We start from the raw sequence: 27,259 nt of genomic DNA, 5'->3' as shown, positions 1-27,259 counted from the left end.
TTTCAGGAACAAAGACAAACAATTTAATCCATATTACATAATTCACTGAATACAGCTGATCTCATCCAAAGTGACTCCTGAGAGCAAAATAGTTTTAGCATTACATTTTATATACAGCTATGAAGGGATTACGGGAAACCAAGACAGTCTCCTTAGAGCATTACTGAGAACTCTGGTTACAAGAGTGCTGTACACTTTCACCTTGAAAACATCACTTAAACCATGACCAAAGTTTTACCATCAACACCTTTCTTATTTATGAAAAAAAACCCTCATTTCATTCCGATTTTATCATTACTTTTACCATATTTCTGCTGCCAGATATCAAAACCTGAGTCAGCTGCATTAAGCAATGACTTGTTTTTCTAGTTTAAAGTCCTCTAAGCGCTAGCACCTTTGAAAACCTCCACACACCATGCTGTAAACATTTTAAGATCTTCCAGAGGGTTGTTTGGTTTTTCTCCCTTCAACGCAGAAATGACTGCTCTGTCTGAAGCAAACTACATCCTGCACAATATTGCTTTTGTTATTTTCCACGTAATCAGTCCGGAACAGGCTATGAAAGTTTGATGTGGAAATGTTCTGTTAGAGAAAAAAATCAGAAGAAATACACCATTCGGAACCAGTGGAACCAAAATAATCAAAACCTTAACATAGTTTTTTCCAGTCACTAGGATTGAAGGAGACTTGAATGCAGACACTGGAACAAGTAATCGGAAACATCAGTGCTTGCATGCTTAAGTGAAAAGATAAGCAGTATTTGCATTTTCTCCATCACCTTCCTTGTACATGTGCAAGATTTTATAAAAAAAGTTTGTCACAGAGAGCTATGATAGAACATGATGTAATTTTTTTCCTTAAAAAAAGAAAAGCACTAGAAATCAAAGGCAACCAAGATAACGAACATCTTTCCCAGAACATTTTTCTCAGCTACATAAGGTGTGCATATACCAAGGTCTAACACACTTAGCTGCACCACATCAAGTCAAGCTGTCCAAGAGCATACACAATTTTGCTTACAGGAGTATACCTCTTCCACAATTTTTCAAGTTTACAAGTAATTCCCTGTATTGGGTTATGCTTACTCAGAAGTACAGATAATATTTTGTTTCAATACTACTGTTTGTTTTTATGACATATTCAGAGATGAGGCAAGACGTAAGATTAAGTGCAGGGAAGCATTTCAGACCCCAAAAATGCATTTTTTAAAACTTAGCTATACATGGTTAAAACAGGTGGATCTGCCAAGAGTTGCATAAAATGACTTTTATTTCCCAAAGGTGAGCAACTGAGCAAAAGGTGAGCAACTCAGCAAATATCAACTCTTCTGCATCATGGAATTCACTACGGGTGTCTGAATGATTCAACTTGCATTTTTTACTATCTGCTAAGACAGAATTATAAACTGAGTAAGTTAATATATGCGAATTAAGTACCCTTAAGAAATCAAAGAATAATGTTGACTCCTGGAAGACACCCAGAAGATCCAAAGATGGAACAGAAGGTTGATTATTACACTCCTGCACAATCCAAGCAAATTATTAATATATTGAAAACATTCATGTCTGGCATTTGCACCTGCTGGATATCCAAATTATTCCGTCCCAAAACAAGTTTGATAACCATCCTCTTAGTAGCTGAAAGCAGCCAGAAAACAGTTCATTTTTTTAAACAAATGGAATGGAAACCTTTTTTTTTTCTTTCTTTCCCAAGCTTCAATTACAACAGTCAAAGCCAGAGACTTAAGCAAATAAACTTCAAAATAGCCATTTGTTACAAGTAGCAAATTACCATGAACAATGAACTTGTTAAGAATCCCCTCTAAAAGCACGACACACACAAACAGGCTACCCAGCAGAAAAATCTGTTAACAATTTTATTTCTTTTGTCATGTTAAATATTATGGGACAGGACTGTTAAGGATGAAGAACTCTCAACAATGCCTCACAAGGAATAAGAAAGAAATTCTGCAATGATATTAGCAAAGTAAGGTAAGGAGAAAATTTACACAGTAAGAGGCACCATCTCCCCCAGAATACCTCTTGTCATATTCCTGAATGAGTGGGATTAGCAATCTAATAAATCATTTGTCAAGAGGTAACAGCAACAGATAAAATTTTAAAGGATTATTAAAATAACATTTACAAGACTCTGAACAATTTTTGAATTCTTATTAAAACCACAGAAAGAAAGAACAATTCTTTATTTATTAATTTTCTTAAAGGACTGACTGTGCAACTGATACCTGCTATCGATGACTGAATGTACAATTTTGTCCAGCAGCTGAACAGTTTGTCTTTTCAGATTGTGTTTTCTAACCGTGCGAGATCATTAGAGGCAAAGCCTGTTATGATGCTGTACACAAGAACGGCTGCTCGGGCCGTACTACCCATGATGTGGTAGGTAAACAAACCTTTTTCTGGCCAAGAGAAAACAAAAAAAAAAAAAAAAAAAACAACCAAAAACCAAAAAAAAAAAAACCAAAAAAAAAGGAAGCTGCAGTTTTGCATGCTTCTCTCACTCATTCTTTCTACAAGATGAACTTCCCTAGAAAGAATCCAATGAAAATGGCTGCAATTACAACAAGAAGTGAAGGAAGAGAATTAGAGCCATTATCTCTGAGGGCCAAAGCTGTGGGTGATCCAGATTTATCCGAGTGCGCTACCTTTCTGAGCCTCAAGCCTTCATCCTGAGGGGAGGAGAAAACACAGATGGAAAAAAAAAAAAACATAAACACATCACTAGGATAGTAAGAACAACTCAAAAGGCCATATTTACTGGTGAATATTTAAATAAGTTTAAGAAAATCCCCCAACACATACAACATTACATCACACCAAAATCCAAAACATGAACATTGAAAACCATATTTTAAGTAAGGACCGTAATTCACTACTCTCTCTTCACTAGTCTCTCTGCTTTAAAAACATACCAAAAATCTTTCTAGGCCAAATGACGCATTCTGCTCTTACTTAATATGTGTCAAAATTAAATAGCAGTAATTCCTTATTGTTAAGGAGATAACATCTGCTTTGTTTAGGGCCCATGTTATCTGAATAACAGGTGTGGAGATAATATATTATTTCATGGGTCTTTAAGAGGCTACTATGGTCAATGAAATTGTCAGAACTGTTCCAAAAGCAAATATAGAGAAAAGACATGTAAAGTCATGTATTGACTAGTTACAGGTCACTGAAATGACACCTTCACATAAATGTACAAGAAAGTAGTGTGTGCTTACCTCCTCTGGCCAAACAACTGCTCTTGTTCACTAGCTGTTTGTAATACAAAATGTTACTGCTTTGGATCTCACTTACTCATTATTAATGAAAGATAAATCACTTTTTAAAAGCTACTAATTCAGTAGCTTTGACTTAGACTTAAAGTAACTAAAATCACCTTAAATAGGACCACTTCATTTAAGAAAATTATGCAGCTTCATCTCATCCATGACAATCACCAAGTCCCAATCACCGACAAGGTCAAAATATACATTATATACAGGACAGTAAAGTCCTATTATGAATCGATCTTGACATTCTAACAGCTTTATCTCCTTGCTGGAACATACATCTTTTGGTCTAATTACAAACCAGACCTTTTAATCAAGAAGAGGGAAACCACTTCAGTATAAATGTGGACACAGAACTTACTCTCAGGTGCCGATTTTCATCTGTCAGCTTCATAATCTCTGCCTGAAGTCTTTTGCACTCCTCCACGAGCTTCCTTGTTTCAGTATCATTGAGTGAAACACTATGTGGTTTTGGCATCGGTCCATCCTGCTTAGATGCGTTCAGTACTGGGGCGGATTTGCTTGCATCTATATCATTCTACAAACATCAAGAATGATTTGAGAATTTACTTACCTAGAGAAAAATCATCCACAGCTTAAAAGAGAAACAATGAAGCTACTAATATAGTTCAATGAGGTTTATATGTACAGTAAGCTGAACAGACACACTGACAGTTCCATTCTGATTAGCCCAAGTATTAAAAAACCAAGAGACAATTGCACTGTTTACCTGGTACTACACTCTACTGAGACACAAATTAATACTTTAGCTGCTTAACACTGACCCAGGAGGTTCCCAAACCAAGACAGAGGTATCCAAAGGAGAGCATAAAATACACCAAAGAGCATGTGAACTTGGGGGGGGGGGGGGGGGGCGCGCGTGGAAATAAAAGCAAGAACGTAATTCTGCAATAGTAAGAAACAAAACAAAGTAAAACAAAGTAAAACCAGAACAGGCCATGTCACAAACTCCTATGAAGTATGTGGGACACAAATGGTTTACACTTATAATACCTTTTAGTGAAGGAAAATAAACTGCATAAACATGAAATTTTAAGTCTCACAGCATCTGAAATACACATTACTAATTTTGAAAAGTCACAAAAAAGCTGTGAAAAGAACAATATTAAAATCAAAAATCTAATTCCCACAACTCTGCTCAAAATCACACAATCATAGAATAGTTTAGGTTGGAAGGAACCTCAAACATTTAGTTCCAACTCCTCTCCCCACTATGGGCAGGGACAATTTTCACCAGATTGGACTGCTCAAAGCCTGATCCAACACCTTCAGGGACGGGGCATCCACAATTTCTCTGGGCAACCTGTTCCAGTGCCTCACTACTTCCTGAGCAAAGAATTTCCTACAAACATCTAACCCAAATCTTTCCTCTTTTAGTTTAAAATCATTTTCCCTTGTGCAATCAGTATCTGCCTGTGTTGAAAGTTGCTGCATTGTGTCCATGGAGCCTTCTCTTCTCCAGGCTGAACAACCCCAGTTCTTTCTGCCTGTCTTCATAGGAGAGGTGCTCCGGCCCTCTTAACTTCTTCACGGTCCTTCTCTGGACTTGCTCCAACAGGTCCACATGCTCCTTAAGCTGGCAAACCCAGAGCTGGACTCAGGACTCCAGCCAGGGTCTCACAAGGGCACAGTAGAGAAAGGGAGAATCTCTTCCCTTGACCTGCTGGCCACATTTCTTGTGATGCAGTCCCAGATGCAATTGGCTTTCTGGGGTGTGAGCACACACTGTAGATTCATGTCCAGCTTTTCAACCACAAGAACCCCCAAGACATGGCAAGCCTGACTGACAGTGAAGGTTGAGGCAAAAAACTCAGTGAGTACCTCAGCCTTCTTCATATTTGTTGTCAACAGTTCCCCTATCTTATTTATTAGGGGGGTTCACTCTCCTTATCCTTTCTTTTCTGACATATTCCATACTTACAGAGTCCCTTCTCTTCACATCATTTGCCACACTCATCTGTGCCTTAGTTGTCCTGATCCTACCCCTACACACCCCTAAACCCTACACCTGTACTTCCCACGTCAAGTGTCCCAGATTCCCCTGGCAGTTCATTGCCTTCTTACTCCTCAACGCAAGGAGCAAATCCTTGCTCAGCCATGCCATTTTCTGGCCTGCCTTCCTTGATTTCTTACACACCAGGATGGAGAGCTCTTGCATTTTAAGAAAAATGGCCCTAAAGAGTTGGCCCTAAAAGGGCCTAAAGCTCTTTAAGAGTGGCTGTAAAGAGCTGACTTTTTTAATTGAAGAGTAAGCTCCTCTGTCCCTAGGGACAGTTTCTTAGGAGAAAGTACAAAAGGAGGTAGTTTTGTATAACCCATAACATTTCTCTCACTACATTACACACTTCATAAAATTAAAGTCAGAAAGTAGATAACTAAGTGCTTCGATAATAAATGGTCAATCCTTACGTTTTTACTGTTTAACACACACATAGGAAAGCTTACACCTTCATCTCATAAATTATCCTTTACCAAAACATAAGGAAAAACAACAAACCAACCAAAAAAATCCAGACCACAAAGCAATCCCTACATCTCCGTCCCCCCAAGATTAAACTGAGACAGAATCTGAAAACTATAAAGTAGAAAAATAACAAAAAGGTACTTTTTTAGCACTGCTCTCCATTGCTGGAGTTTTTTTAAGATGTGGTTGGACAGAGTATTCCCTTTCGGACAAGATCCTGGACCAGATGGTATTTCAAGGTCCCTTTAAACCTGGGCTGTTCCATGATTCTATGAATCCTTAAAAAATTATATACTGAACAACCCCTCCTGTCTAATTTAGTACAAATTCCATCAATTCATTCATCGTTAAATCAAATAGGTTTAAAAACTCCTGAAATTTCTGTGAGATCCCACGAGTCAGTGTACGACAGTTTCTTATTTCTCACTTACCAGTTTATCATTTTCGTTGGGCATTTCAAACACACATCTCAATTTGGAGTCCATTAACTCATCAGGTTTCGCTTCTTTCCACTAAGAAAACAATTAATACAGTTATTTAACATGCTGGACTCATGAAAACATCTCAACAGTTCAGTGCTCTTAGCACTGGCTTCCTGTAAAGCTGAACACTGTGCTTACCCTCCCTGCAATATCCAGACTTGCTTATGAACAATGCTTTTTGTTCAGATTTACTGCTGTGAAGTAACAAAAGCTAGAAATGGTTATTCAAGTCTGGTAACGAAAAAGAGTAAACAGAATGAAAGGGTGGATCCATCTGAGATTTGTATGAAAAAGGGAGGGGACAATACAGTGGTTTTTTAACACATAATGAAAAAGGGATAGAGCCCAAACTTGAAAAGGTCTCTTGGATTTCAGCAATTTATAAAATCTCACGTTTATCCTTTGTTCCCCCTCTCGTTCTCTGCCTTCAGTGAACATCAAACGTACCTGTGTGAACCCAGGCACTACTTCAAATAGTTCGTAGAGTTAAAAGCATGTGCAAGGTTGACCTCCACCTTAGGACATATTTATGTGAGTCCACACTCACCCTAAAAGGCGCATTCTGAAAACTGAGGGCTTCATTCCCATTGCTGCCAGTCAGTAAAATCAGTAACAGGCACCTTACTTCTGAATAAGCACAAACCTATGGATCTTCTTTCTGGATCTCGCATCAGACCAACCCAGTCAAAGAACTAAAGCTACAACACGTTCTATTAAAACAAAAAATAAACCTACCGTTTGTGCTGTGTTTAGCCACTTAGTATCTTGTAGGTATCTTTCAAGACACATCTTAGTCTTGAAAATTCATTATAATTTAATTTAATTCATTATAATCTCATTCAACATTTCACTTAACATACCACTTTTCATACCAAGTGAACCCATTTTCATACAGCTTTAGGCTTGCTGCTGGACTATACTCTTGATTCCTTCAAATTCAATCTGTTTATCCCTTTCAAATTAGCTGCACGTAAAGGGATAATATGCTCATATTTTAACACTGAACTGACCTTACCTTAAACACACTATTATTTCCATTCAGTAACCTCTAGGTTAATCACTACAGGCAAGTTCTAAGAACTGACCTTGTATCTCTTATTAAAAACTCTGTGACATTTGAAGTCACACTTGTTCAGAGAAAACCCAAATCTTCTTCAAAAAGAAATTGCAAAAACATGGATCATTTAGAGCTAAGCCTGACTTTTTAAGAAAAAAAAATACAACAGCCATTTTACTCCACTTTAACTTACCACAGCCTCCATATCTGTAATATTTGGTGGTGCATAGGTTGTTTGTACCATAAACTTGTGTTTACTCTTCTCATTTGGGTCGTAGTCAAAAGGCTGCAGCATTACTGTTCCAAAGGAAAAAATAAAACTGTGATTCTTCAGCTAATCATTACAGCAAGCATGCTATCCACTTTAGATTCACTCCTCATTGAACAGACACTGAAAGTTAAAATGCAAAGACAGTGCAAACACTGTAGAAAAAGCAACTGAGAGGTCAGAGTCTGGTGTGGCTGACATGATTATTTCCGTAATTATTATAGGAAAAAACATTTCATATAAAAATATGAACAAACAAATCCTGTAGAAGTGACCAGAAAAAATTACATCTAAATAAGTGTATGTGGCAGTAGGCTTGCAACTCTATCTACCAGAGGATGAGGACTCAGTGAATTGGAAAGATAAATTATTTGGCAATGAACATACACCTCTCTTCCACAGAATGGGAATTCCAGTTCAGTGTATCTTTTCACAAAATTAGGAGAAGCAGAAAAATATAAGAAAAATTAACTGTTACAGGATGCCATGTATCTGTATATGTACCTATTTTATAGTAATAAAAAAACCATGGCAGAGATACTGACAGAGCTAGAAAAATGCAAAAGCACAAGGAAAAACATTAACAAGTAACAGTAACAAGCTGAGAAGGAACAAGAGTAGCCCATTATATTATGAAAAAAAACCAACAAGCAATTGCTGTTAACAAGTTAACAAACAATACATGACAGGATAATAAATAGTAAATTTGAGTATCAAGGTAAAGAAAAACAGCTCTTATGGATTTTTTTAGTTTTGGAAAAAAATGAAAAAAAAATACAGCCGAAGAAAGCTACTTGGTGATTCACAATTGAAAAGTAATTAATGATTTAAAAATGTCTGTGGACTTCCTTAAAATGACTGTCAAATCACATCTCCAACAATGAATTTAAAAACTGGCTTGGCTCTGAATCAGCATGATGCATTAAACAGTCTGAGGACAGCTAACACTACCTCAACATTCAGTTTTGAACATAAGAGCTTCAACCCACAATATCCTATAGTTATTCCTCTCTGCACAACAATGTGGAAGAAATCTATTTTTAATTATATAAAAGATGACTCAGCAGCGAAAACATTCAGTTGAGAGACTAATGAGATAAAGTGGGTCATTAGAAAAATAATCTGCACACGTATCTTAGCAAATGACCCTAAAGAAATTATATGCCTAAAAACAAAAAGATGAAGCTGACACTCTGGGGAAGAGAACTTGGTTCTGAAAAGCACTGTGGAATCACTGTAACTAAACAACTGAACTTGAAAACATCTTGAGGTCACTGTAGATGAATAACTGCATGAGAATCCAGTAATACAGAAATAGGCACATCAAAGACTTCCTGCTATGCCAACTGAAGACTCAAGCCGTGTGACACTGTTTCTCTTCACTGGAGATCCTGAAGCCACAATATTGTTTACAGCACCAGTACTGACTCATTTAAAAAAACCTAAAATATTTAAAGCTTTAAAAGGATGGTTTGTAACTATGAAAACACACAGGATGTAATCCCTCAATCTATTCAATTCCCTGAAGAGAAATGCCAGCAAGATCTTAATTGTGATACTGAACTATCCACTGGAAAAATCTCAGATACCAGATCAAACACACAGCTAAGGCAAAATGGCTGTAAGTTGCAGTTGAAGATTGAAATAAAGAAGTTTTTGACTACTTGAATCTTAAATCAATTCTCAGTAAAATGATCTTTCATCCCCAAGTCAGTGAATAAGTACCACGAGTCCAGATGCTGGATTGCCCATGGTAAGCAATAATAAGTTTTTCCTACAGATACTATTAGATTAGAAAACTTCTCCAAGGAAAGTTACTCTATGGTTTTAATCAATCATAAACTTTTCTTGTGTTCTTTGCATCATTTGAACATATCACCTGAAGATAGTTCTCCAGCTTCTTTTAACCTTCCCAAAGGGTGTAAGAATGTGAATCCAAAAAGCTCTAAGGATTGCTCCATTATTTCCCTTTTGCTCTGCTACAGAGGTCTCCAAGGGTTCTAAAACAATTTTCTAGGACCTAGGAGATCTAGGAGCTCACACCTGTATTGCTTCTGATCTCTATTACCTGAATTCCCCTAATTCTAGAGAATCTACCACAAAATGGTCAGGAGAATGACCTACAAAAATCATTTACCAAATCTGAAGACTAGTATCTGGTCTTCCCACTTTCTTGAGAAAAGCAACTAGATACAATCGTAAACTAATTTTTTTCTTAAATGCAATGAACTCTGAAATTTTACACATTAAGCATATCAGAGCAGCCAAGAAATGCTCTATTTCAGGATACAAACATGAATATAGTAGTCTAAGGCAAAGGTACTGTTAATGTCACTGCCCATTTTCAACTTGCTTTTCCTCCTTTCAGAGAACCACAGATAAATGTGACAAAGGCAAGTATTTCCTCAGAGAGGATTTTTTTCATGTATCACTGCACCTCTACATCAAGTTGCCAACACACTAATGAGGGGAATCCTTTTTTTATTTAAAAATAAGAAAGTTTTAAAAAGCTGACTTACTTCAAACAGCCCTTAAGAGCAAGGATTAGGGAACTGCATCAAAGGCCTTAAAAACACTTAACCCACAACTTTGTACATTGGTTTTTACCCGAAACAATTACAGATGATCCTGGGTCAATAATTCCACTGTTTGGCCTCACGCAGTATCGACGAGGTGCTGTGGTCTTCACTTTGAAGCATACTTTTCTATCTGATGGATTTCGTAGTTTAAGATTTGTAGTTACTACATCTGTAAAGGGACCTGAAAAAAAAAAAAGGTTGGTCTTTTTTAAATACACATGTAGCTCTGGAGAAGAAATCTGTTCGTACAGTACAAGTAACTCTTAAAAGGTATCTTGATGTCAACAAACTGCTAAAAGCAGGTTAAATCATATACCTGTTAGGCACATACAACTGTGTTACATGCAAAGAGTGCGCTATCACCTTAGAACAATACACATTACAGCAATCAAGAACTCTTAAATACTACACAGACTCAAGCTGCTGGCAAGTGGTTCATATATGCACATGGTATTCTCACCAAATTATTCTTAATATTTGAAATACCTAGAAGGTACTGGTCACATCCTGAATTGTTCTTCAGGAATAGAAGCAACAGTCTTTCAATTGTTTAAAGAAAGAAAATGTTGAGACGAAAATACAGTCACTGCTCTTGAGATTTCAGCTTCTGTTGGCTTCTGAGCTCCTATAGACTTGACAGAATAAGGCATCGAACTCCTCTTTTAAACTCAAAATAAGCAAGAAAGATGATACTATATTTATGCATGTACTCTAACTGAACCCCAGAAAAGCAAGAGTTGCTACTGTAGTTGTAGTTGCTACTGTAGTTGTAGTTGCTATATTTATGTATTCAATGCAGTGTACTCTCTAAACTGTATTTATGTTAAACCTTCAGGATAGGAATTCCTTCCAAGTCTGGACAAGAGGTGTAATTTCAATATCACACTGCAAAAGCACATCTTCCAGCAGAGATCACCTTCATGCAATGCCACACAGTAACAGCACGAAAAATAAGGTTCAGAGCATTATGAGCAGTGTTAATCTCCGTTATGAATGTTTGTGTCGTCAGAAAGCAAGACTGAAAGGGCTCTAGAAAAATGGTATTTCATATGAACATGAAGTTTATTCAATATTATTCCATGTGTACATTAACTTTTAAGAACCTTCTTTATAGTTCTTTAAAACTACACATTAAATTACTACAATAATTTTTATCAGTATTGAAAACACAACAACTTTTCCATCAAAAAACTACAACGAAAGCAAACTTCATATTAAATAGAAAAATGTAAGTGATATGAACAAGTGGTAAGGTACAACAAAAGCATTAATTGCATAAGACACAGGAAGTCGATTATTTTCTGAACACCTTATTCCATAGAGGTGTCTGCACTTCTCTGAAGGAAATAGCTCTGCCCACTATCAAACGTTACTACACTAGAGGGCTCACTATTTGGCTGATGCCTTTATTTCTATTATTCCAAATACTTGATTTTAAGAGAGCCTTAAACAGTCCTAACACCAAACACCAAGACACAAATATATAAAGACTACAAAGAGAACCACTGAGAACCAGAATACCGAGATGTAGATGAAGACACACGTGAGCTAGGCTTACATTCAGTGAGGTTCTTCTGACAAAACAGGAACTGGTATTATTTGTCTGAAATTTCACTTCTGATCTGACTTTAAATGGTGGATGAAATAAGTCATCCTCTCAATCCAGGCAAATTTGACACAGCCCCCAAGATTTACAAAATCACTTGAAAGTTTCCTGCCACTCATCTTTTGATGGTTATTGCAGGATCCAGCTGTCTTTACCTATAGAGGAAGATCCAAAAAAAACCTCCCATCACCCATACCACAAACTGAACTAAAACCAGGCAGCCGAATACTCTTCTCATTCCAAGACTAGTGACACACTCATAATACACCGAACACGTATTTTTTTCAAGCTACACACACATTTCTGTGGAAGTTATTCTGGGAGTTTTACTAACAACCACCTAAGCTATTAGTCATCTAATAACCACTGCTTTTGCAGTGCCCAGAGGCAAACAGCATCTTGAATCTGAGTTTCAAACTTGTGAGTTACTTTTGTTTAATTGCAACTCTAGGCAACCTGAGGAGCTCTGCTTCTCAATCTTCTCAACTACTTTTACTAAGGGCAGTCTGCACAAAGGAAAAAAAGACACAGTTCAGAGGCTCATTTTGAAAAGCACAGTCATCAAGAAAAGGAGCTACACTATTCAAAACCAGCTTGTTTCAAGAAAAAGCAACAGTGAATTTATAAACTGATGATAAACTGGTTCTTCAACTAAAAATAAAAGATGTTCTGTTTCTTTTGAGACATGAAAGGTCTCCTCATGCCTGCCTTTTTGTAGTGTGCAATAATGAGACAAGATTCAAAACATTCTTCAAATTACTCTGATATTTACTCTCAGTTTCAACACCTCAGATAATTAGAAGAAATCTGCTTTTCTTCCCCAGGTACATGAATGCAGTGACCTCCTTTGCATTTCCTGGATGCTTCACAAAAAAAAAGCTTTTAGCTCAGGGACATTTTTTAGAATCAGACATTTCAGAGGCGACTGAAATCTTTTTCAAGGTCTAGAGGATGCTTATGACAGCTTTACCTTTCACCTGCTTTCTAAAAGCTTTAAAGAAAATCGTTCTATAAAGTCTCTCAAGATTTGCAACCATCAGATTTAATAAACAGGCAGTAACAAATTGGTGCACAAAAGGAAAAAATGACTGCATTTCACCGTTCCGGCAGATCCCAGCTGTTGGGTAGTTTAGTGGCAAATCAACAGCATGGATCTGAGCAGGGACAGGCAGAAACAGACAGAAGGATAGTAAATTAAAAAAAAAAATCTAGTATCTTTCAGAGGAGCCACATGATCCAAGTTAGTATGGCATACCCTTCAAAAAGAGACTGCAACATCTTAAGAAGATTCTAGAGTTCACTATTATGCAAACATAAGCACCACTACTTTTGGAGGAGTGGGAAAATTAAGTAAAATTTGGCACTAACAGCCTAAGTGCCAAAGCCTAAACTACCACCACTCTTGAAGAAAACTGTGGGGCAGGGGCGGAAGAACCAGGAAGGAGAAATGTTTGGATCATACTATACAGACTGCATGTAAACAAGGAAAAGAACAGGCAAAAATGGATACAAACATTCTGCTCATTCATCAAAATGGACAAATGCACACTCACTTCATCTCAGTAAATATTCAGCTACACCAGGGCAGCATTATAATCTCAAAAATAGCATGGCACCTGCTGCTTGCATGACACTCAAGTCCAAGCAGATTTTTATTTAAGTACTTAAATCTCAGACAGGCTTATGTCTAACTGTACACACAGAAGGTGTGGTAATTCAACTAATAAAATCCTCAGGCTATATACCAATGTAACATGATGTCTAATGACAAGAGGTCACTGCTTTATAAACCTGTAATCTCAATCTAACAACCTCTGAAGTCAAGAGTTACTTTAGAGGGGGCAGTTAATTTAACAACTCTCTTAGGAGTGTAAATTCAAGACACCAATTACAGCATCTTCCTGCAATGAAGGTTGTGAGAGTGCCAGTTTGTCCCAACTGGTTTTGAATGGAGCAGTGACAATCCGTGCCACAAGTTTTCCTGTCACTCTGACTTATGAGGGCCTCAGAAGAGAAGGACAGACACCTGCCTAATCACACTCAGAAATACCAGACATATCCAAAAAACTTTATGTGCTGAGTTTCTATTTCATCTATCCTGCAGTGCAGTCACCACAACATTAATGCCAGGGTTGCCTCTGGCAACTACACAGCTTGGAATACAGCAACTAGTGGGCAGGAAGAAATGCCACAGATTCTGCAGAGCCAGTTTCTATTGCTGAAACAGTGCCAAGTTTCCCAGCTTGCCACAAGTTTGCCAGTTATGCTGCAGTAAAACCAAAATATTCTTGTTACTGGACAAGGTAGGATGCATACAGAGATCTTTTTCATCAACGGTGTCATTTTCACTTCAGATTCAGGTCTCCTTCACTGTCCCAGCTTCAAAATCCATTTTCCTACCATATGAAATGGTCAAACATCAGGGAAAAAATGATGATGTGAACAGGCCTTCCTAGTGTGGGAAAAAAGAGATTAGATAAACTTCCACAGGCTTGGTACCACCAGGAAAGTGAGACCCATGGCAGTATCTCTAGCTGTTGGCAGTACAGAGCAAACAAAGCACTTCTGAGAAGGGGGCAGGTTTGGTCAGCAAGAAGCTCCATTTAAAATCAGTAAGGCTGTCATAATGTACACAAAAAGCCTATCTTAAAATACCACCTCTACCTAAAATTGGGTAAGAAGAAATAATAATTTTACTAAAGTATACAAAATCTCTGATAATTAGAAGGCAGATCACTTGCAGAGTTGCACAAAAATGAGCATGAATTATTAATCAAAATCAACAGCATTTTATGAAACAGCTTAAATGTTAAGCATATTGCCCTCTTCAATTTAAGACAATGAAGTGTGGCTGTTGCAAAAGCCAATATCTAAGCTTAGTCTGCCAAAAAACACTCTAGCTTATGCATTGAATTGAAATGTATTTAAGCTGTAAATTGGCACAGCAAAGTGATACATTCAGCCACATCTAAAAACAATGTAAGTACACATTAAAAAAGTACACAGACTGGCAAAAGGAATTCAAACTCTTTAAAATGTGTCACAGTATTAACTTCAAAAACTATGGGGATTATATGCTTTAAGCGGATGCTGTTTTTTCACAGCTGCTGCATCACCTTTGAATTTCCAGGAGCACTTGAAACATACAGAACACTTCAATGCACCTTAACTAAAACAAACTCAGACCAGGTAGTTTTCTTTAGGTGCACAATAAAGTCAGGTTGGGCAGACAAAGAAAGCTCATTTACTGCATTTGACAATTTGAGCCCTAATAAATGAGAAATAAGTTTAAGTCAGCAGAATAAAAACTAATAGTGATATCGTAAACCAAGCAAGACAAATTTTGAGACCAAGTAAACTGACCTTTTGGATAGACCTGAGAGGAACAGAATAAGATCTTCAGCAGCTCATTCTGCCCGAATCAAACATAACAACGGAGTAAAGAAAGAGTAAGTTAAATTAAGAAAGCTCCATGTAATCTGTATTTGTATGATATAATACGGAATTTTTTAACTAGGCCAAAATTTAATTGTTTTTCTTTCCCATCATTTGACACAGCAATCACAGAATGGTGGTGGCTGGAAGGGACCTCTAGAGGTCATCTGGGCCAAACTCACTGCTCAAGCAGGGATACCCAAAGCCAGCTGCTCAGCACCACGGCCAGGAAGCTTCTGAATACATCCCAGGACAGAGACTCTACAGCCTCCCTGGACAACCTGTGCCACTACTTGGTCACCCTCAGAGTAAAAATGTGTTTTCTCATGTTCAGAGGGAAGCTCCTGTGTTCCAAGATGTGCCCATTGCCTCTGGTCTGCTCATGGGCACCCATCTCCATCCTCCCTTCAGGTATTTTAAACGTCAGTAAGATTCTCCAAGCCTCCAGTTTTCCAGACTGGAGTGGCCCCAGCTCTCTCAGCTTTTCCTCACAAGAGAGATGCTCCAGTCCACCATCTTTGGGGCCCTTCTCTGGACTGTCTACATTATGTCTATGCCTCTCCTATACTGGGGAGCCCAGAACTGGACCCAGCACTCCAGTGCTGAGCACAGGGGGAGGATCACCTCCCTCAACCTGCTGGCAACATTTCTGCTAATGCAGCCTGGGACACCACTGGCCTTCTTTGCAGCAAGGGCACATTGCTGGCTCATGAGCAGCTTGGTGGCCACCATGACCCAGGGCCATTTCAAAGCCGCTCTCCCAGCTGGTCAGATCCCTGCCTGCACTGCTGCTTGGATGGCTGTTCCTCCCCAGCTGCAGGACTTTGCACTTTCTGTTGAACTTCACAAGGTTCCTGTCAGCTTGTTTGTCCACCTGCCAGCTCCCTCGGCACTCATATGTGCATTCCACCAGAGTCCTTGGACTTACTATGTCTAGCTTACTTAAGTATTCCTTGACCAGATCATCTTCCACCAGAGGTACTGAAGGAAAGACATCTAAAAATGAGAAACACTTGTGTTCTGTAGCAAGTCAAAACTACCTTGACTATCAGAGAAGAAAACTGATCTTAAATATAGACAAAGCACTTTATTGCTCAGAATCAAATTTTGTAGTCCTTTCTGAAAAAAGCACAGATGACAAAAAAAGAGAATGTTGTTTATTTCCATAAATTCGTTTTAAGAAATTCATATTCAGACCTCTATGAAAAAAATCTGAATATATAACATGCATTGCCAATGAACATAAATAACTCCTTCCTCTTGAACTACCAGAACCATCACCATTCAAATACCTTCTCCAGCTAGAAGAGAAATCGCAACTCTAACAAATCACTTACATTAAAATTATTCATGGTCTATGAAACATAATAGCTTAGGTTTCACGGATTAATACTTAAACATGGATATGAATGATCAGGAATAATCAGTGGATGAAGGTGAGAGATTAATTATACCTACAAATAACCATGGCTCTCAGGAAGATATTCATATATTAGAACAGCATTACAGAATCTTTCACTTTTTATTCTACCCTGGCACTTGAGAAATAGTTATATTTTATCATCAACCTGAATGTAAAATACAGAATGCAAAAGAGGCTTTATAAGAAAGCTGACACACCTCAATGTCCACAATTCCTGAGGGTTGATTCCAGGCTACCACTGTTTACAAGGGGTAACATCAGATTTTATCTGAGCTCCCCACGATGACACGCTGTCAGCATTCAGGCTGCTGACGTGTCTATCATAGATTTTTCTTTCTAAAAAATGCTGAGACAATGCCCATTTTTTAATCCTAAAATAGCTCATCTTCCTCTGTCAAAGGGACAGAGCCTGCATATGGCTACACAGCTTATTAGAGGTGCTTGTGCAGACGCTGGCACACACGCTTTTCTGGGGGCTGCTGTAAGAAAAATGGGAGCTGAAACCTTTTGCCTGCCTTTCTGACAGAGAAAAGACAAAAATACAACACAGTGACATTTCAGAGCAGACAAAATATTTCCTTACATATTTTTTCTGGATCAAAACGTCTTATTCACCCCAGCTTGTGACTGAAATGTTGTTAGTAGCCAAGAAACCACAGTAAAAATGCAGTAAGCATCTATCTCAAGGGTAAAGTACAGCTACAGATCATTACCAGGAATTCTGGTCAAGAGAACATTATTTTTTATATATTAGATAAAATACAGATAAAATAAATGTAGACTGTCATGCATTTAACATTAAATATGGGCAATGGTTTCTTTAGCCTTAACAACAACAAACCACCACTACTAATAAGATGCTCTAACACGAAATAACTTCATACAAAGATCTTACTGCTGGTGTTTAGCTTAAGCTTTAAAATCTAGCAATCTAGGCCCAAGTCAGTCATATATGTCATTTCTTGATATTTTTTCCTATTGAAAGAGTCCCATTACTTAAGAACTGTCTGGTTACTAACATCAAAGGGATGCTAGTAACTTAACCTCCATAATATTGTGAATTTCTTACTTGCAATTTAGCTTTACTTGATTACGTTATTATTCTTGCCAAAGACGTATTAAGAGCATACTAAAATTGGTAGCTCTTAATTCTACTAGGATAAAGTCTTCAGGATCTAATCATAAAGTATTATTCATGCCAAAGCACTGCTGAAATAACAAGAACAGGAGAAATATTTCAATGGTGCTAAACTTGAACATTTAAACCATCAAATTATCCCCCCAAAGTCCTGAAGCAACTAATATATACACACAATCTTTCAGTATAGATTTAGTTCAGTAAGGGCTATGTTATAAACCCTTCCTGCTGGAGCAACTATTCTCTTTGCTTGCATAAGGTGGGATAACTAATGAGTCTGAAATTTACAGAAATTCTTAGATTTCCAGAACATTAACATATTTGATCAACAGAAATAAATAAAAAAGTAACTTTTCCCTTTTTCCCTTTAAACTTGCTTTGTATTTAACCTGCTATAGCTTACAAATGGCTTCAGTGATGCTGAAAAACCCAGATGTGCTAATTAAAATATTCAAATATCCAGCAGCTTAAAATTCATATGCATCGTCATATAAGAAATCTTCCATTGGATACACCTAACTGATCTGCATTGCAACATGCAAGATACTCTTCAAACTGTATAGTAGTAATCAGAACACTTGTAATCATCTCAGATGACAGCTGTAGTGGCACATAGACAATCAGTCTTCCCACAGAAGACCTGATCAAAAGCTCTTGCCTTGCACTTTTCCCAACCTGCTCCACGAACTGGGTGTCAGAGACCAGACACAAACATTGAACAGACCACCACAGCTCCTGTGGTTTTCACTGGTTTCCCTGCAAGCAGTATCCCAACAGTGTAATAAAGTAACTTCAAAAATCAGTCAAATCTGTAAGTCTCCTAGCACGGACCAAAGCCCAGAAAAGTCTTTAAAAAAAAAAAAAAAGAAAAGAAAGTGAAAAACAAGTTTTAGCTGTTGGGACTGCTACATGGCATAGAGCCTGGTCAAAACAGACTTGCATATCAGGCATTAAAATCTCCTACAGACAGGTCTAGCTGACACTGGACTGCCTCCCAAACACACTAACAGACCATGGATGTTTCAGGGTGACTTTTCAGTCTCTGGAAGCACAGGCTACAGGTCTCCATTTCCCAAGCTGCTGAAAGCCAAGCACAATAATTTCCTACAGTCGTTCATGTAAACAAACACCTGCTCCTAACAGAAGTTGCATTTAGCCGGTCTTGTCGATCAGGCAGGACCACAAACTCCACTTCCTCATCAACTTCAATCCCAGATCTGAGCTGAGCTAACGCAGCCACACTTCTCAGGACCAGCCAGGTCACTTCTACAGATGCAGCTGAGTTCCAACCTGAGCTGGAACCCAGAATACGCCTGGTAGATGGCTAGTGGACATTCATATTAAAAAAGCAAACAGTTTTTACTTTCAGTGGGTCTATTATGTTTACTGGCCTTATTAGCACCTTAGTGTTAAACATGGTAACATGTTACATTAACATAATACCCCTATGGACTAGAATAATTAGGTTTATTTCACATATGAAGCTGTTACTCCCATGTATATGATTTTTAAATTAATGGATATCCCTTTTTACAAAGGAAAAAAATTAAACACATCTCAGTCAAGCTATTCTAATGTCTTGGAATGTAACACAACATATCTGCTCCAGCTTAAGTACATAATTGTGTACCATGAATGTCCTACCAAACTTACAAGAACATTGTCAACTCATGACCTAGAAGAAGCTTCCTGAAATCCACACAAAACTAATAATTTTGTAAGATGGTATCTGATGAATTTAAAATTATTTTTGCCTACATAATTTTTAGAAGATTGGTTCAGACCGACATGATTCAAATTCAGCTAGGTTTCTAATGATCTAAATACATTCACAGCCACTTGAAACAAATTCATTTTACCACCAATCCTATCCTTTCGTCTAGATAAATTTTCTTTTCCCCGGTGCTTACCTTGCTGATGTATCTATAGATAGCAATCAGGTCCCCTTTCAGTCTTCATTTTGCTAAGACTAACAAGCTAAAGCTATTCTACTTCACTTGTGTTAATAAAGTTGTCTTTGCATCATTCCCATTTGGGTTCATTTTATCTGACTAGGTGTTGCCAGGGATGCATTCAGATGAAGCTTCATCAAAGCCAAAAACCTTGACATTAATACTTTCCTCACTACAAAATTACAGTCCTGCATTTGCACCATTTCATGACTTGTCACATTCACAATAAACCCATGATTAAGTACTAGTCACTAGTTTTACTTCTTTTTCATCACTTCTAAGAATATGTTTTATTATTAGCACACATAATTTTTTTTTTTTTTTGCATTCATCACATCTCCTCACCTTGCCTTACCAGTGAGCTGTACCAGCACACACCACTCTCACCCATACCAAGGTCATTAAGGAAAAATGGAACAGACTTTCCTCAAAAATACATCAAAATGTATTGAAGACAAGGAGTTAGTGACAGCCAACATGGCTTTATCCTGGGCAAATCCTGCCTGACTGATCCAGTGGCCCTATGGCGGACAGCAATTGACAAAAGAAGAGCTACACATGTCACCTACCTGGGCATCTGTACAGCCTTCAGTATGGTCCCTCCCAACATTCTTGCCGCTGAATCCAACAGGTATGAGTTTGATGCACAGACTGTTAGATGGCAAGAAATTGTCTGTGTGGTTTGCCCAAAGAGCTCCAGTCAATGCTCGAATGTTCAAGTGAAAATCAGCAACAAGTGGCGCCTGTATCCCTCAGGGATGCATATTGGGACCAAAATGATTCAGTGTCCTCATCAATGACACTGGCAGTGGAAGTCACATCACCCTGGCAAGTTTGCACATGACACCAAGGGAGCCATGCAGTGGATTCACTGGAGGGAAGGGATGCCATCCACTGGGACCTTGACAGGAGTGATGGGCGACCCCATGGGAACCTCATGAGGGTGAGCAAGGCCAGGTACAAGGTCCTGCACATGGGTCAGGGCAAACCCCAATATCACAGATAAAGGTCTCAGATCAGACTGCCACATTCCACCTGGGACACTGCATTTTATTCCATGTTCCATCTACCCCAACGTCTTTATTCTTTCCTCCAAGGCTTTGCTTACCATTGAGGCCAGATCAATTCAAGCACTGAAGTGTCAGAGTAAGATTTGAATCCAAGTAAGACCACATTTTGAGAAACAAAGGGGAGACAAATTCTGATTTGACTGTTTTCTTAAATTTTGTGAAAACACTTATTTCTCTTTTTATTTTCTTCCTCTTTCATGTTATTAAATACATGAAGTCCTACAGCAGGATAATATTCAGCAAACTATCTTAATTCACAAGACCTTGTTCATATAGGAATGAAGTGAAAATATCTATTTTCCTTTACATAACCATCTATTTCTAAATATTTTCAAATACTAAAATGAAATATGACATCTACATTGCTAAATAATTTAAAATGCCAGAAACAACCTTACACAATCCAAAACAACACCAAAAGGCAAGAGAAGCTAGAGGCCAAGATAACCATGCTCCAAGTAAAGTCTTACCACCTTAAGAAAAACAAAATCAGTAAAATTCTAAGTTGTATTTATGCATTTTTCTTTTCAAAAATACCACATCAGAAATTATCTTAGTAGAGTCATTTTGCTGATTTTCTTTTCTTCTTAAAGAAATAAACTTACACTAACTTACCAGGTTCATCTGACACCACAAGCCTTGTAAATTGACAGCTTCCAAACTGGGAAGTGTAATACTTATCTAATTAGTCAGTTTTCCACTTTTAATGCAGCAAGTTCTCTTCAGAAACCTTTTCTACCTGAATTCATGGCTTATAAGGGAAGCATGTAAAACCCTTTAGTGACTGACGGTCACAAAGATCTGGTTAACAAATATCTCCCAAAGACAAAGTTGATCAGAAAGTAAAACATTCACAATCCGTGGTCAGGCCAAACCAGGAACAATTTATTTTTTCCACAATGGACAGTCGGTGTACTAAATATTCAGACCTATTTACAGATGCAATAAAACAGCTCCTCTCAAACTTTCGACTTTTCAGCCTGGCCTTGAACAACAGTACACTATTCATGCATAATACAGAATGTTTTTATAATATTAATAAAAATGTCTTGTGGTGATCTAGAACACCTGCTTACGCTATCAACAAGCAGCATGAGTAGGCACTTTATAGTAATTACAATGCAAAGGTGAAGCTTTTATACCAATAATCATTGTTACACACTAGAAGGACAAGATGTGAGGTTTGGATGGTGCTTTACTGTTTAGCGAAGCAGCAGCAATATTAAGTAAAACAGAGCCCTGTAAAATTCAGGTAAAGGACAAAACTTCTAAATCTTCACTGCTGGATACCTCTATCACCACTGGAAAATATTCCATGACTGAATCTTAAAACAAACTACAAACTAGTTCTGCCAAAATATAATCTAACACTATAATACACCTGACTTCACAGATCAGTATAACTCCCTTTTTACGAGGCAGTTTTAAATGCAGTCTAGCACAGTGGTAGAGATGACCGTATAACATAATACCACCTAACAAGCAACACCAGGTAAAAAACATTACCTTCCTTTTTTTTTTCCTCAACACATTCCCATAAATCATCCTGTGCTTTGATTTTCATTAATACTATGATTTAAAGAAATTAAAATACTAACAAATACTACATTTGAGCCATGAAACAATGGATAGAACAATATAGGAAGAGCACACATATAGGAAAAGCAAAGCATACAAGAACCACTCTTGTATTTAAAAGAATAAAAAGTCAGACTATGTGTTGTATACTGAGTCATTTTATTGCCATTATGCAATTCTCAGCCAGCAAAAATATTAACTTAAATGGAACCATTTCAAAGTATCAGAAAGTCACAACTATATTAGTAATCACTTACAACCAGCTTTTCCCCCTCTACACTCCCACTGTTTGGTTTCAAAAATGTTCCTGAATGAAAATACCAGAAAATTGACATCCCAGTCACCATTTTTTCTAATCTACCTTAGAAAATCAGGACATGACAAATTTACTGGTACTTTGAAGAGAGTGAAAACAGGCATAAAATTTGACATAATCAAGATAAACACAAGTAAGGCAGTAAGATCACACTTGAGGACTTCAAACTCTGCCTACACCAAAAGGCATCACAGGCCAATTCTGGCAACAGACCTTGAGGGCAAGGGATGCATTTAACATTGAGCTATTTTTGCCTTTAAATTCCACCTTCTCGATTTGCAGCAACACATATCCCATGGCTTTCAGTGTTACCAATAGCAGTGTAATGATTACAAAATAATCTACAGCAATATTCTTGTACTATTTAAAAGCTTGTTGAAATATGCATTTCAGAATAAGCCGCAATACTTGAGTGAAGTGCTCTCTATCGCCCGAGAAAAGTCAGTTGAACATACACCAGCTGATTTAACACACTGACAATTCCAGACTATGATTCAGGTCAACAATCAGAAATTAAACATTCTCTGTCCCACTGATCTCTCCTAGTAACTCAACCCATGAAAAAGAAATTTTACTGCATACAGACACGTTCCAATTTTTTTTCCTTTCTGCTACAGGAAAAGAGTGGCTCATTATTTTGAGATGTTTACAAAGGTAACACAACTGGACTTCACATACTTGTAAACAAGAACTTGAATAAAGGATACAGATTTAGAATATTCAGGCATTTTTATAATCTTGTGTTGCTAGTCAGACACCTCTGAATCACATGAAATTCAAATTCTGAACACTGTCTACTAATCTTCCAAAGCTCATCAAATCAACCAGTGTTGATTTTCAATTAGGTGTTGCAGAAGCATGTCTTATGGATCATTTAAACATTTGGAGAAGCTTTTTAAAGTTTTTTTTTAAAAAGGACCATAAACCAAGACCAACTTAAAACCATGTTACTTAAAATTTCAAAACTGGCTTCTTCGGCTTAAGGAAGAAGAAGTTTCCATAAAAGTGCTACAAATTTTTGAACCTAAAACTTCAAATGTTGCTATTAAACTACATGATGGCTTAAAAAAAAAGTTTAAAAACCATATTTACTCACAGGGCATCAGCTCCAGATTCCCATAATCTTCACTAAACTAAAGCTACAAACAACGATTACAGGTATGAGGCACATGAAGAAAACACCAGTAAGAAGCAGATGTTCCACTTTCCAAATAGGTTGCATTTAAGTGTCTTGTGTTTCAATTCTTCCTATCCAGTCCTAAATAAACTCCAACAACTTCAGATTTCAGAAATGAAATAAAATAAATTAGAATACAAAAGAAAGCCAACCTGCAGGAGCAATATGGCTGAAGAATCTGGGTGCAAGACCAGAATTTTGCAAGGAGGCAAATTCTCAGTGAGTGTCTGGAAGTGATATTATGTAGTTTATCAACTGCCTCTTGGTTTCATCATGTTTAAGTACAATTTTCCCCCTTGTCACATTTGCACAACACTATGAAAAATACTTAATTGTTTTGTGGGTTTTCTAAAGACACTCCTGATAGTTTCAGAATCCAGAGAAACCTACCTACCAAAGGAGGGCAGAGGGAATTTACCATGACCCAAACACTATTAATGACTGGAATTTGTGGACTACAAGCACTAAGAAAATGCGATTGCAATCCTGGACATCAAGGGAACTATGTCATTTGTTAGCTACTACAGGACATGTTTTTTAGAACTCCCCTTGAATCATGCTGAATAAAACTCAAGGATAAATGTATTACAGACCTTATTTTTGCTGACAGAGTAAATTCGGTTATATCAATAAAAAAAGCCATTTCATCAGGCAACGATGAATTTAAAGCCCTGTTAACAACTTCTTAAGATAAGTACTAGGGATGTTTTAATGAAATAGTTGTAAAGGGGCACACTGTTTCACTGTTACCCTAAAGGTCAGCAAATCCATTATAACTTCCTGAGGCAAGAAAGCCAACAAAACCATTTGTTCAATTCAGATGTTTAGAATTAAACTGGATCTCTGTTCCATATGCATCCACAGTATTAATAATAATAAAAATAGATGATTGTACCAATAAAGTAACTTTGAATAACCTGCTGCACTGAAAAAAATGTAGTTTTATTCTTTTAACAAAGCTTTATGCTTTTCCTGCACTATGCTACATCTGTTCTAAGTCATATATTCTCCTTCTTACTAAACAATTACTTTTTAAAAGGTGACACTCAGAATTCCCTACCGCCAATACTGTATTCTTCAACACAGTACTTTAGAACTGGGTTAGTTTGTGGCCCACAAAGCATTTTAAACACCTCTAAACAATAAAGAGCTAGAAAATATTTCTTGAGAGTGCACTCGATGCTCTCTCAATTGACAGCACTTTCTATACTATATTACTTCAATAGTACAGTCATAGAGAGTGCTGCAGTCTCATTATGCTTCATATTTTGTTTTTGCTTAGTCTGCTCTACAGGAATTTTCCTAAGATATGCATTAGCCTAAAACCAAAGTTTATGCCTAAAAAATACACATTTCATGCTCTAAGTGCATAAACACACAGCACAATGAAGATCACTGACTGACAACAGCTTCACACAGACAGAATTTCTAATCTAGTATTTATTCTATCAACACACTGTTTCGTATCACACCCAGTTCCAGCTCAGAGACATCTCAACATTTGCAGACTTCAAATTAGACACAGCTTTTTTTTAATTTTAAAAAAGAAAATAAATAAATAATGCATTTGCCCCCAACCTGTTCTTGCATCAACCTGTTCTGAACACAGCATACTGAAATGTGAGTGCAGCCAGACCGGCAGCATTTTAACAACACAAAACACAAGCGAAAATGACGAGTTCCTGCAAGGGTTTTGACTCTATGTATGAAAGTGCAATTTAAAAAAAAAAAATTAAAATTGAAGCCATCAAGAAATTCATATGCATAATTAGATGCTGGGGTTTAATTGATTTGATGGATCAACGGAACAAGTATAGTTTGCTAATTTATATAAATGCTGGGCCTGACCAAAGGTATTTTGGGGGAATACAGTGTTCTTTTCTGATTCAAACATTCATTTGTTCTAGTTGTCTGTGGAAGATTTTTACAACATCATAAATTCCACTCTGTCCTCTAAAACAATGAAAAACGAGCCTACTAAAAGTGGAAAACAGAAGAATTTACAGATTAGGCACGTACATGTGCTGACACTAGTCACAACATTTAAAAATATAAGTTCACATAATATTAACTACTTAAAAAAAAAAAACAAACCAATACTGATGATTCCAAATCTGAAAGGTTCTGAGATCTTTCTCAATGCCCTTTACAGGTATAACATATCACCACAAAAACTACATGTTCTGTCATGCTTTTCTTTATGCCCTTGCTTTTAAACGATCACTCATTTCTGACAGATCCTCTCACAACTATCTAACTCATGAGGAGAGAAAACCACAGCCACACACGATACCAGCACTAGCTGGGACCTATTTTGACAGCAGCACGTCAGCAGTCACAGCCATGCGGTCGGCACGCAACACACATAAAACTTCCGAAAGGCACGCATTCCATTTCCCTCATTCCCAGGGAAGAGGCGAGCTCCCTGTTTAGGTTCTGATAGCCTGCCTGAGACATGACAGCTCCGGGGAAAGGGCGGGGAGCCCTTTGCCGGGCTGCGGGGCACCGGGGCCAGGGCGCGGGAGCCGGGCACTGATGGTGCAGAGCCGCACCAGCTCCGCCCGGACACCGGGGCCCCAACACGCCCGAGAGGAAAACCGGGACAAGGCCAGACGTTGGGGGAACCTCGTGAAGCTTGGAACCTCGCAACGCTTCCACCGCCCGCTCCAGGGCCTCTCTCTGCCCGCTGCTGCCAGAGGGAGCCCACACCGCCAGCGACCGGAGAGCGACACCCGCGCCCCCGGGCGCCGCTGCCCCGGGGCCGGGCCTACGAGCGCAGCGGTGACACGGCGGGACGGGCGGGGGCAGGGGCAGGGAGGGGGCGGCCGATCCCACCCGGCACGGCGGATCCCCGCGGGATCCCAAGATGGCGGCGGCCGATCCCGCTCGCCGGCTCGGCGGCGCCCCCCATCCCCCGGCGGGCGGGCAGCGCCCGGCACCGCGGCCCGCCCGCGGGAGGCAGCGGGGAACGCGGCGCCCGGAGGCGGCCCGGCGCCCGGGCGGAACGGGACACCCCGCCGCTGCCGCCCGGCTCCCTTCCGCCGCGCCGGGTTCCCCCCTCCTCACCTTTGAATTTGAGGTCGGTGGGCGGATCGAGCACCAGGATCTGCTCGTGCTTCGCCAGAGCCCCGGCGGCCGCCATCTCGCTCGCTCGCTCGCTCCGGCGGGAGGAGGGGCAGCGGGGAGGGCGGAGGAGGCGGAGGAGAAGGCGGAGGAGAAGGAGGAGGGGCGGAGGGGGCCGGCGGTGCCGCCGCTCCCTCACGGCGGGCGGGCGGTGTCTCGGCGCGGCTCTGCGGGCGCTGCCGGCGGGGCGCGGGCCGAGGGCGGGCACTGCCGCTGCTGCTGCGCGCCCCCGAGCGCGGCCCCGCGCCCTCCCCGCCCCGGCAGCACCGCCCCCTGCG

The 27,259-nt window shown here is 38.9% G+C and overlaps 1 protein-coding gene across 1 annotated transcript; it reads right to left on the bottom strand.

Moving 5' to 3' along the window:
- Nucleotides 1-27,121, bottom strand: VAPA (VAMP associated protein A). The gene is made up of 6 exons (XM_066183507.1): nucleotides 26,925-27,121; nucleotides 10,192-10,344; nucleotides 7,510-7,613; nucleotides 6,209-6,289; nucleotides 3,654-3,830; nucleotides 1-2,689 (listed from the first exon to the last, which is right to left on the bottom strand). Exons 1-6 carry the CDS (start codon nucleotides 26,998-27,000, stop codon nucleotides 2,531-2,533), a joined length of 750 nt encoding a protein of 249 aa, XP_066039604.1. The 5' UTR covers nucleotides 27,001-27,121; the 3' UTR covers nucleotides 1-2,530.
- Nucleotides 27,122-27,259: the final 138 nt, after the last annotated feature.

The sequence above is a fragment of the Chamaea fasciata genome, unplaced genomic scaffold, assembly GCF_029207755.1.
Source record: "Chamaea fasciata isolate MVZ Bird 193981 ecotype frontalis unplaced genomic scaffold, bChaFas1.0.hap1 SCAF_1, whole genome shotgun sequence".
Lineage (NCBI taxonomy): Eukaryota > Metazoa > Chordata > Aves > Passeriformes > Sylviidae > Chamaea > Chamaea fasciata.
The sequence above is the reverse complement of the archived record's forward strand: the minus strand, read 5'-3'. Positions and strand labels throughout refer to the sequence as shown.

Excerpts from the sequence above, each read along its gene's own strand:
- VAPA (XM_066183507.1), bottom strand. The coding sequence starts at position 27,000 with ATGGCGGCCGCCGGGGCTCTGGCGAAGCACGAGCAGATCCTGGTGCTC. Across the intron at positions 10,345-26,924 it reads CACCGACCTCAAATTCAAAG|GTCCCTTTACAGATGTAGTA; the intron begins GTGAGGAGGGGG and ends TTTTTTTTTCAG. Across the intron at positions 2,690-3,653 it reads ATGAAAATCGGCACCTGAGA|GATGAAGGCTTGAGGCTCAG; the intron begins GTAAGTTCTGTG and ends TCCTCCCCTCAG.